This window comes from Mustela nigripes, chromosome 9 (assembly GCF_022355385.1).
Source record: "Mustela nigripes isolate SB6536 chromosome 9, MUSNIG.SB6536, whole genome shotgun sequence".
Classification (NCBI taxonomy): domain Eukaryota; kingdom Metazoa; phylum Chordata; class Mammalia; order Carnivora; family Mustelidae; genus Mustela; species Mustela nigripes.
In genome coordinates this window covers 48,213,181-48,225,890 of record NC_081565.1, presented here as the reverse complement: position 1 = coordinate 48,225,890, position 12,710 = coordinate 48,213,181, and the positions used below count along the sequence as shown (strand labels likewise).

Sequence of the window (12,710 nt, the reverse complement as noted above, 5' to 3'; positions counted from 1 at the left end):
AAAACAGCAATTGTTATTAAGTATAAAATCTTAAAGACAATCTAAACCCAGAAAACTGAAGCTAATATGGATGCTGAACAGAAAATCTATTCAACGGTGTTCAGCTCAAGTGTCTACTTCATACTGGCCCCAAAGAAATGACTGCTTTCCATCTCATGTGCCTCCTCCTTCCTTCATTTTTTAGTAAACTATAATTCCTCACAAACTGAGTCAATAAGATGAATCATAGGCATGACTACAAAGTGCCGAGAAGACTGAACCTGTGTGTGTGTGTGTGTGTGTGTACATGGACGTATGTGTGGTGTTAGGAGATTCTGGTGATTTCTATAAAAAAGGAAATTGGGTAATACAGAAAAAAAAATTTTTTTGTTGAAAAGATAGCCTGTAAAAATGACCAGAAAAGGTTAAAAAAAAAAGGGAGAGAAGATACTTCACTACAGCATTATTTCCAAACTGAAGCCAATGCAATGTTCAATTGACTTAAGGAGACGGGAATAGAACTGTACAGCCATTATGAGCCTCCCACAAGAGATCTTACTGTCTAGTCCCTAATTACTTTAGAACAACACATTTTCTGGCTTGAAATGCTAGACTCTTCCTAATGCCTAGATGAAATAAAACACTAGATGTGTGACAAGAGGGAAGAAAGGCACCACATGATCTTTATTAATTAAACTTCTAGAATACTGAGGGGCACCTGAGTGGCTCTGTCGGTTAAGAGTCTGCCTCCGGCTCAAGTCATGATCCCTGGGTCCTGGGATCAAGCCCCGCCCGCATCAGGCCCATGCTCAGCAAGGAACCTGCTTCTCCCTCTCCCTCTGCCTGCGGCTCCTCCTGCTTGTGCTCTCCCCTTCTCTCTGTCAAATAAATAAGATCTATAAAAATAAAAAAAATAAAGTTCTAGAATATTGAAAACAGGGATGGTGGAAAGAAAAGCTCTTGAACCGCCCCATAAATACAACCACTTTAATTAAAAATCAATACATTAAAAAATGGACAAAAGATTTAAAGAGTCATTTCTCCAAAGAAAATAAACAAATGGACAACAAGCATGTGAAAAGATGTTCAAAACCATAAGTCATCAGGCAAATACATATCAAAACCATTTCACATGCACCACCATAACTATAATTTGAAAAATGGAAAATGACAAGTGTTTTCCAGGATGTGGAGAAACTGGATCCTTCCCCACCACTGCTGATGGGAATGTAAAATAGTACAGTCATTTTGGAAAATAGTTGGCAGTTCTTCAGAAAGTAAAACAGAGTTACCATATGACCCAACCACTCCACCTAGGTGTATACCCAAGAGATCTGAAAATGTATGTCCACACAAAAACTTATGTAGGAATAGTCACAACAGCATTATTCATAGTAACCAAAAATGGGAGAAAGTCAAATGTTAAGCAAATTATGAACTGATGAACAAAATGTGGTGTATTTATACAATGGGATGTTATTCTGTTATTTAAAAAAAATAGTAAGCATATCAATGCATCCTATAATGTGGTAAACCTCAAAGACATATTAAGTGAAAGAAGCCAGGCACAGAAGACCACACATTTACATAAAATCATCAGAACAGGAAATTACATCGAGAAAGGAAGTAGATTAATCATTGCCGGGGGCGGGAGATCGGAGGAATGAGATACTGCTAATAGTTACAGGGTTTCATTATGGGTTGGTGAAAATCCTAAGAAAGTCATAAAATTAGATAGTGGTGATTTTTGCACAATATGCTAAAACCCGAACACTTGCACACTTTTTAAAGATGAATTTGATGATATGCAAATTATGTATCAATTTCTCAAATAAAAAATGCTAAAAGCCAGTTTAGAGAAATCCAAATTGAAATGAGAAAAAAAAAAGTCAATACATTAATGAGAAGGCATATTACATGAGCAGACATAATGTATCCCAACAAATTCTGATTTGATAAAAAAACAAGAACATTTCAGTGGTATTACTAAGAAAGGTATCTACCAAGTGCTTACTTATACATGAAGCATTATTTTCAATATTCTATACAGACATATTGTATCTAATCTTCCTAGCCCCCTTATGAGGTAGATACTCTTATCCATCCCCATTTTATAAATAAGAAAAGTGAACCCCACAGAGGTTGAGCAATTTGTAATATTATATAGTCTGTGTGTTTTGCTACATATATATTTTTAAATCCAGTAGAATCTATATGTCAAGCTGATATAATGGTTTAGTATGCCGTGTGTGTGGCAGCTAACGATAAATGAGAGATTATTCTTTCCAAGTGTCTAAAATTCTAAAAATATAAAAATGAGAAAAGCAGCATTTCACTGAAAAAAACCTTAATTTCTCTTTTCTGTTTTACAAACATATAATAATTTTCTTCAAATGGCAATCATTCTTCTCTTAATAAAGAAAGTTTAATGAATTTCATATAACCTGGCTTCACAGAATTGAAATTATCCTTTTTAGCCACTTCCTTTATAATTAAGGGTAATAATAGCCAAAATTCCTAGAAGACATATTTAGCTTTTATTTTCAAATAATCTAGTGATAGAAGTGTTTATGAATCAAAATTACTTTAAACATCATCTGTTTAATGGAGGATCTTCCACTGAAAGATTAATGGGTAAAGATTACATACCTTGTTTTTAAAATAAACCTCAATTGGCAAAATGAAACCAGCATACCCAGATTCTTCTACTTTGTAAGGTGGATCTTTGCACACTGCAACATTAAAAAGAGAAAACAGGTGAGAGGAGAATAAAAGACAGAAAGACCATCTTTCTTTTGAAAACTAAACAAAACAAAACAAAAACAAAAAACACCCAGTCTACTATCTAGATCATGCTCCCTTCTCACACCCTTTGCGAAATCCCCATGTGCCTCTCTGATCTTAGCCTTTACTTCCCCGGAATCTACAATAATTTTCCTAGGCAAAGCAAATCTGTGAGCTCTTTGTTAAAATCTTGATGGCGGCATCTCATCGCAGTCCACCGTGATCATTAATAACTTGACTTCAGTTGTTGTCCTCCTGCCCCAAAGCTTTAGGGAAACTGAGGATAGCTCCTACCACCCAAAGCTTGAAAGTTTCCGACCAAAAGTACTATCTGGGTCAGGCCTTTGATGTAAATTACTCTGTCCTTATACCCTTCACTTTTTGGAGATACCCTGATTTCTCTGTCAAAAGGTGCCATGACAGCCTCCTTCCTTAGGAAATCCTAAATCCAGACTCTTCCAGTATTACTGGTGCCCATAACGTCACTATCCCAAGTCCCCCTCCCCTCCAAAAAAGAATTAAACAAGACTATTTAGGCCAGTTCTTAGGAAATAAGAGACACCCTCAAGAAGCTAAATATGATTTCATACCATAAGACTATCGATTAAATCAAAACCACAAGCCAACTGAAATTATTCTAGTTAAGATTGCATTTGGTAGTATCATAAAGTAAAAATGTAGATGCTGAACATCAAGGTGACACCGTCCTCGACGTGGCAGCTCAAGTCGTCTGCAGCAGGGCTCCCGGCTACCTTTCAGCCCTCCTCTTTTGTCACCCATCCATGCTCCTGTGCGACATTCAAGTGCACCAACTGCTCCCCCCCCAAATATGTCCAGCATTTCCCAACTTTGACCCGTCCTCCTGTCATTCCTTTCAACACACATTGATACTACTGTTAGTATCCTCTCCTAGTTCAAATTCAAATTTCATCACAAATTTGGTGCCCTTTCCAGACCAGAAAATACTATCTATCATCTCTTCTCCTTTGACCCTCCTAAAGCATTCACTGTCTGAATCAGGGGTTTGATACTCAACAGATTTCCCCATTACCATATATTCAGGCATTTCATCTGTATTTCCTTCCATTATTCAAGGACAGAAGTGTTTACCTCAGGAAGATACTGAGCATCAAGTGTCAAGGGTTCAGGCACATGTGCGTGCCAGTCTGGACTCTACCTCAGACTAACCAGGCTACCTGTGGTTACTGAGTTACTCTAATTCTCCGTACATTGGATTTTCCTCCAGTATAAGGATTCAACAGGATAATGTAAATATAAGACACAGCACAGATCCTAGCCCACTTAAGTTCTCAAAAAGTGACTGAAGTGAGGCAGGAAACCTAATCCATGAAACACCCAAATGTCATATAAACTTTTGAGATGAAAATGTAAAGAAGGAAGCAAGTAAAGCCCTGGATTTTTTTATAAGACTCGGGTCCATGGCCCCTGGGCTAAGAATTCTCCAGACAGCTTCCATTTTCTTTCCCTTTAAAAAAGAGAACACCATCAGGGTCTGTGGGTGGCTCAGTCAGTTAAGTGTCTGACTCTTGGTTTCACCTCAGGTCATGATCTCAGGCTTGTGAGATAGTGCCCCACATCCGACCCTGCACTGGACATGGGGCCTACTTAAGATTCTCTCTCTCCCTCTCCCTCTTCGAGAGAGAAAAGGAGTACCATATACCCAACTGTAAGCATGGCCGTCAAGATGCAAGAAGACTATATATGTGTAGAAATTCAAGGATAAGTTATTTTTCTTCTAGACAATGGTGATGATGTACATGAAAGCTGGTCAGACAGTCTGCAAGTAGAACTACGGTTATAAAGAGGTATACTGACGATGGGATTTTAATACTTGGACATCTCCTTTGACCCTCCTCAGGAACCCTTCCCCAAACGGACATCAGAAGTCAATCAGGAATAAGGAATCTCACCTGACCTTACAAGTGTCTCTAATTTAAGAGGAGGGTGGGGGGGGGGGCACCTGGGTGGCTCAATGGGTTAAGCCTCTGCCTTCAGCTCAGGTCATGGTCTCAGGGTCCTGAGATCCAGCCCCCACATCTGGCTCTCTGCTCGGCAGGGAGACTGCTTCCCCTCTCTCTCTGCCTGCCTCTCTGCCTACTTGTAATCTCAATCTCTTTCTGTCAAACAAATAAAATCTAGAAAGAAAGAAAGACAGACCGACAACTCAGAGTAGCTTCAGTCCTGTATCCACTAACCACCTGCCAACCTGTCATGAATATTCAAATATCTTGGACCCTTGGGAGGGGTACCTGACCCCAAAAGTACTGAGCACCCCCCACCTCATACCAAACAGAAAGCTCGTATTACACCCAAGACATTTCCAGACTGCAAAGCCTCTCTGCCACACAGCACTTTCAGTGTCCAGGTCGTTGGGGATTAATTGTGCCAATGTTTATTCTGAAGGAAGTTTATTCTGTGGGCTGCTGTACATGCCAGGGAAGTTATAGCTGTTCCTCTATACTCCCTGTTGTTGAATTCATTTTCTCTATTCTACATGCAAATTGCTTCTATTATAGGAAACAGCTGTTAGTGAGCACATCTTCTGGTTGAAAGTTTGAGATTTTTTTTTCCCACCCTCTAAAGGAAATGATTTACTATATATTAATATTCCCTAAAAGTCTGGTTTATAAGAAACTGTTTATCAATGCATACCTCAATTATTTTTAAATGCAGTATTTTCACAAATAACAATAAACGATGTCTGTAGAGCACCTTGAGTTCTTAATTAGAACTTCTTAAATAGAAGCAAACAATAGAAACATTTTATACATACTAAATATGCCAGAAAATCTGTAGCAATACAAATATAAATTACAGTCCCAATATAAAGAAAGCCAAACTAGAGCAAGTAGTTTATTTATTCAAGTATCTTATAACCTAAAACATTAACATGAGTTTCTAACCTAGTGCTTAAAAAGAAAACAGGAGTTCAAACCAAGAAACATTTTAGCCAGGGACAACAGATTAGACATAAAGCAATTATTGTTAAACTAATAGGACCACCTCTGGGACCTCCTTGTGTCACTCAGCAACACTTCTTCATTAAGAATCCCTGCTCATCATCACTGGCCACTGGGTCACCTTCACACTATCTAAAGCATCCTAAACCCTTCAACTCATTCTTCCTCTGAATTGTTCAAGAACCAGATCATCTTAAAATCTATGTAATAAAACTTTCAGAAGTTATTAAAGGGACATTCATCTTTGGAATGCCATCAGATTTTTTTTTAGGTGACAGTAAAGTGGGAGGATTAACATCCATTCTTTAAACTATGCAAATCGATTCGACAGAAATCACTGGAAGCTCTCACTCCTGTCAAAATCCAGCCCAGATGTTAGCTCTTTGAGAATGTCTCCCTCGCTCCCCTTTCCAAGCTTCTCGTGTTGCATTTATCAGGCTGGTGCATTTATCAGACTGGCAAGATAACACTCACTCACCTCTCCGCCTCCTCCACTAGACTGAGCCCCCTTGAGGTCAGCAACCCCATTATTACTCCTATCTGTAACTGCCGACTGGAACACTGAGCCAAGTAAAGCAAAAATGTTTGTTGAATTGAATTTTTTAAAGAGACACACCATCCTTCACTGATTCACCATTGCTAAAGAAGTTGCTTTCCGGGAGCCCTCCAATTCTTCTCCAAACTCCCACTTCTGATAATTGACAGGAACTTTAAAAAAAAAAAAAAAAAGGCAGGGGGGGCGGGGCGCAGGGTGGGGGGGCGGAGGTAATAGGTAGTGTGGTCAGAGAGGAGCCTTCTCCTGAAAGCTGACTATCCAATCTGGAATGGTTTTAATCTGACAGTACCAAACTTAAAGAAACTGAGTAAACAAACTGAGCCAGAAGATTCCCACTGTCATTCTGAAACTAACATTATAGAGTCAGAAACAACGTCCCTCTCCTCTCCTTCCACGCACTTCTGCTCATGTCTTCTAAGGCTCTAACTAGGAGGCATTTCCAAAACGTTCTATTTCCAAGTAATCACATGTACCATGAAGGTCTACCAGCACACAACAGTCATGCCTGAGAGGAACCACCCAAAGTGTGGGCAAATAATGAGTAATTGTGTTTTGTTCCCTAAAATACCTTCTCAAAAGTAGGCACACTCCCCATATACATATGCAGTACAATGCTAGCTACGTACATTGACCATTAATCTACTTAAGTTGAGCAAAAAATGCACACAAGGAAGAAAAAAACATGAAAGGGGGAAAGGTCATATTTTAGCTAATGTGTAATAAGTTAAAAATCTTACTCCCTTACCTGAAATTTTTAATATTCTTCATTTAGGAGAAAAAGGCTTCAAAACAAAACAAAACAAACACCTGTGCTTGGTACAGGGAAGTAAGTGCTCCTTAGATGAAAAAATAAACGTGTGCTATTACTATACAGTTCATATACAAACACAAAAAATGAACTTAATTAAAACATTCCATTGTTTAGCACCAAAAAAAAGAAAAGAAGCTTTTACAAATTCATAATACCCTCTTTAAAGCTTTAAAAAACTATCACTGGGCAATCATTTTTTTCCCTAATCCTCAAGAAAAGAGCTGGTGGACTCCTCCCCACTCTGTTCGCTTAGACACTACGATTCATGCCCATCTGAATACTTTGGTTTAGGACACGGCCCAGCTGACCATTGATAATTATTGGTTTTACTTTATTTACTGTACAGAGCCCCTTCAGGAAGGAAACACACCAAACTCTCTATATAGACCGGTTATTATCCATGCTTTGTGCTGAACGTCCCTTCCAGTTTGAGCATGTTGGACTCCTTCCCTTCTGGCTTGAGTTCTGCCATTTCAGAGCCCCTCAACAGGGAGGGGGCTGCCTGGACCATGTCTCTGCCCTCAGCGGTCCTGTGGGAGCATTAAGAAGTCTAAAGCTAGCATCCAGCAGTCTGAGCACCTCACTGCCATTGAGCACGGTAGCCTTTATGCTCGTGACATTTTGAAAAGAACAAAAATCAACAGTTGGGTTTTGTTTTTGTTTTTATAAGGACACACACACATATAACTCGCACATAAAGGTTCTGCCACGATTTCTATTCAGCCCATTTCAGTATTTGTGCTGCGGAAGAAGCACTATTCGGCCCATTTCAAAACAGGTATTTTTTAAGGGCAAAAAAGTATTTTCCCCATTTGGGCCATTTCCTTGTTTCCTGGAAAAACAACTAAAGGTAACATCAGGCAACTTTCCAGTTCCACTGTTGAGGTTTTAACCTTGTTGTGGTTGTTGTTTGTTTGTTTGTTTGTTTGTTTTTAAATTCAAAAGCAATTCTAAAAACCTAATTGCTTCATAAGCAAAAAAAGAACTTTGGTCACACAAATGTCCAATTAACTTTAATGAACTTTTAAGAAACCAGCTAGATACAGTTAAGAGACTGAGTTAGGTGGATTCACCTCTTCCAGATTTACCACTCAAGGACCAACTCAAATACCACCTCCTCCAGAGAGCCCTCTGCCAATATCACAAAACAGCAATGGTAGATTCCCTCTTCTGGGTTTAACCCTCTCTTCTCCTTGATCCTATTACCTAGTCTATTATAAATGCTACTATCAAGCTCCATCCTCAGCCCCATTTCATTCTATGCTTTCCAAGAGCTACAGCTGTGCCTCCAGCCACTTCTCATCTCTGAACCCAGCCCATCATTTAAGAAATGGAGTTGAGTCAATGGAACATAACTTTAGTATGAACTTCAAAGGAAGAGACGGAACAAGGTTGGCAGTTGAGAAGAAAGGCCTGGATGGAAGGAAAGTATGAGCAAAGGCATTAGGAAAGATCAACGGCGTGATTCAGCAGTCACTCTAAGTGGAAACACAGAAAACGATGAAGAAAAAATGGATAATATGGATCAAGTTTATACCTGTATGGAGAACCTCACACCACACATACTCAGAAAGCCCAGGTGGGCAAGAAGTGGATTACACATACAAAAGAGGGATCATTAATTGTGAAATATTATAGAAAACTCCTAGATTTGGAAAAAGAATTTAAGACTCCAAATTGGCCATGTTGAAAAAACCTTAATGGTGAACATAAAAGTGACTTCATTTGTTAGTAACTTGGAATCTTTAGTTATAGACTTAGAATATTTCTAGCCTTTCTCTCCAGAAGGGAAAAAAAGGTAGGATTTTTTTTTTTAAAAACATACGCACATTTTTAGCTTTCAGAGCAGTTACATCATTACAGTTAGCAAGAGCCCATCTAACAGAGATTAAGTCAAAACATTTCACCTGTAGAGAATATAACTGTGATGTTAAAACAAGACTCCCTTCATGATCTTCAAGGAATGCCATATAACAAATGAACCAACAAAATACAAAAGTTGCCCCAAACCAGACAACATTTTGAATTGTTAGGAAATACTAAATACAAATACTCAATCTTACATCTTTCACTAAAATTGATAGTACTTCTGCCAACTTGCCTCACAATAACTCAGTATATGGCACTGCTTCAAAAAGTGGCCTGGTGGAAATATATTTCCACACTAATTTGATAGGAAATAGCAAGAGTATATCTTTAATGAAACTGCACCTTAGGACAAACCTAATTCTTTCATTGAGAATTAGTCAAATGGAAAAATCTTAAGATTTCTTTCTCAAAGATAGCCATCATTATTAAAGTTAAACCGTGGGCACACCTGGGTTGGTGCAGTAGCGTAAGTATCCAACTCTTGGTTTCAGCTCAGGTCAGGATCTTAGCAGTGAAATCGAGCCCCACATCAGGCTCTGTGCTGACCATGGAGTCTGCTTGAGACTCTCACCCTCTCTCTCTGCCCCTCCCCCACCAGACCCAAGCACGCATGCATGTGTGTGTGCCCGCTCTCTCAAATAAATAAATCTTTTTTTTTTTTTTTTAAGTTTAAAGTCAAACCTTGGATAAAATATTTTTCAGAATACCATATTTCAGAAGGTCCATCTCGAAAAGCAACATGAGCACATGGAAAATGGTCTTCCTTTTTTTTTTTTTTTTTAAGATTTTATTCATTTATTTGACACAGAGAGATCACAAGTAGGCAGAGGAGGAAGCAAGCTTCCCTGCTGAGCAGAGAGCCCGATGGGGGACTCGATCCCAGGACCCTGAGATCATGACCTGAGCCAAAGGCAGCGGCTTAACCTACTGAGCCACCCAGGCGCCCTGGAAAATGGTCTTCTTAAAAAGTAACTAAGAATCTCTCAATATGTAGCAGAAGCAACTTCATTTCAGTGTGTATTACATCAAAAAGCTGGCCATCAGAAACAGAGCTTCCCCTCTATGGCTTTTTATTATTTAAACAAATATCTAAGGAGATATTGAAGAATCACATTTCCTAAAATAATCACCTTGTGACTTCTGGATGTAGCAGAAGTTGTTTAACCCTTGGGACAGCCTCCGGCATCAAAGTTTTACCCATGTTTTATACTTGGCCCAGCTGTCACTAAGCTTGGTGCTGCTTTTTATTTAAAGGTCAAAAAAAAAAAAAAAAAAAAAAAAAGGAGCTGCCTGGGTGGCTCAGTTGGTTGAACACCCAGCTCTTAGTTTCGGATCAGGTCGAGAGCTCAGGGTCCCGAGATCAAGCCCTATGTGGGTCTGGCCCTGCATTCAACAGGGAGTCTGCTTGAGATTCTCCTCCTGCCCTCCCACCCCTAACCCCACACTCACTCACCCCTTCTCTCTCTCAAATAAATAAACGGGGGGGGGGGGGGATGTAATGTCTTCACTTATAAAATTATCCTATTTTAGCATTCATAGTAATTCATTTTTTTCTCAATAATATTAGCCTAATTAATTCAAGCTAACAGGGGCCATAAATCCTAGGGCTACAAAGGTAAGGTGGAATTCTTGCTCTTGAGCAGATGACAGTCTAGCCAGAGACACTGTCATCTGAGTACAGATTCTATGCTGGAGACAAGACAGAGTAGTGAACACATATTAAACTAACATCCACTGATGGGAGACAAGCTGGACAAGGAGGAAAGAGAGAAGACGCATCAAGAAAATATTGAGAAAGTACTGAGTATTAGTGCTATGGTGGAAAGGAAGCAGGCTCATGTGAGGAGACTGGAGAGCTCCTTCTTATTTTACATTAATACTCCCTTCTCTGAGAAGGGGACAGTAAAGCTGAGACCTGTGCTGGATCGGCAGGAAACAAATGCTTTGTATGCTGCTTACAGAGGAAGATATGAAAACAACCTAAGGAAAGTCTATCCTTATGTCAGCCCCCAGGGCTGCTTAGCCCCTCACCTGGATTTTCTAACTGAGGTGAAGGCACTTCCTCCTTCCTGAGGATCACTTGCTTGAACTTCTCTTCCAGCCTGAATACACCATTAATACTCACACAGGCTTGGCTATTCTGATTTCACAACTTCCTTTCTCCAATCTTACATTCTCCCAATGCTACAAACTCCCAAGAAAACAATGTTCTACTTGTAAAATCTACATTATGAGTCTTCATTTGTGAAGGTTTTATAGATAGGTATCATTCTTCAGAATTGTGTAACCTAATCTTAAGTGACATATATATGTATTTTTTAATCTTTTCTTGAAATCTCAGCGTTCTTAAACACAGTACAAAAGGAAGTGTCCAGACTAAGGGCCACCAGCCTTAAAAAGTCATGGGTTTTAAATGCAATGTGAGAAAAAGAAAGATCACAAATGAGAAGCTGTCTACTCAAGGAGAAACCTGTGTTACAAGGAAAACAATCACATGAGCCAGGAGAGAAATGAAGAACACAAGAGTGATGCCATTCAAAATAACTTAAAATTTTCTCAAACACACAGACCCTCATTTGAAAGGAATACTTTAACTAAAATAAAAACGTACTTTCAATAAGTGCACAGTGTGTAAGAGACACTTTAAAATGTATTGCCCCGATTTCTTGTACAGCATACAATTCCATTTTCAATACTTGCTAAATTCATACTTGCTAATTAATTTTTACTTTATCCCTTTCAGTAGGAATAACGAGTGCATCCAGGGAAGGAACAAAAACTGTTCTAACTTCAGAGGAAGGGTTAGGACAAGATTTCTTTCCGACATCTTGGGGACTCTACTCTGTTTCTTCAATTTAGCATTTGGCACACAGAGAGCCTATCCTAAGTACCTTAATTGATTTAAGCTCCATTAGATGATTCAAATAAAGACAGAATGAGGGTGAAGCTCATACGGAGGCAATGGTTTAAGCCTTGGACATACAGGAATGTGGCTCCTGTTTAGCCCAACAACCTTTCAATCTCCTCAAATAAACCAGGGAAATTTTCCATCACCACCCTTCTAAGGCAAGAATTTTCAAACTATGTTCCAGGAATTCCTACAGCCCTGTAGTGTCTATTGCTTTCACAAAAGTAATAAGGTGTTTGATCCAAATAATGAAAATTTAAACAGCCTAAGGAGCAATCCTGAGTTTTAGATACAATATTAGGCTCCTTTGGATTATGTGAGAGAGGGGAAAAAAAGGAAGTGTAAACATAAAATCTGATATTAATGTTCAAAAGTAAATAAAAATTAGCCTATATCATTAAAGTAAATCTTTTAGAGTTTTTTTGTTTTTTGGGTTTTTGTTTGTTTTTTTTGTTGTTGTTTTTTGGTGGGGTTTTTTTTTTTTTTTTTTTTGCTTGCTCTTATGATCCATGGTGTGATCTACTATTTTCTGCCTACACTGACTATGAAAGTGGGCTACATTGATTTCTCAGTTTGATTTGTAGCTCTAACATGTCTTTGGGCTAAATAGAAAGAGACAGGAACAGGATAAAAACAGCTCCTACTTTTCTTTGTAGGTCAAATTTTACAAAATACCTTCTGATTAACAAATGCAGTGCTAACTCCATGGTACCTCTCATGGTCTCTGAAACCCAGGAATTACTTAGAGGAAGAAACAGTATCAATATAAATGAAAGAGAAATCAGAACCAACACAAAAACTATTAATAGCCAGAATTCTAGA

The 12,710-nt window shown here is 38.8% G+C and overlaps 1 protein-coding gene across 2 annotated transcripts in view; it reads right to left on the bottom strand.

Moving 5' to 3' along the window:
• MLLT3 (MLLT3 super elongation complex subunit) overlaps window positions 1-12,710 on the bottom strand; it is a 277,576-nt gene that overhangs the window by 118,134 nt on the left and 146,732 nt on the right. For both annotated transcript variants that reach the window (XM_059411570.1, XM_059411571.1), the window contains exon 3: window positions 2,629-2,711. In XM_059411570.1, coding sequence (XP_059267553.1) covers window positions 2,629-2,711 — 83 coding nt within the window. The remainder of the gene's footprint in view (window positions 1-2,628; window positions 2,712-12,710) is intronic.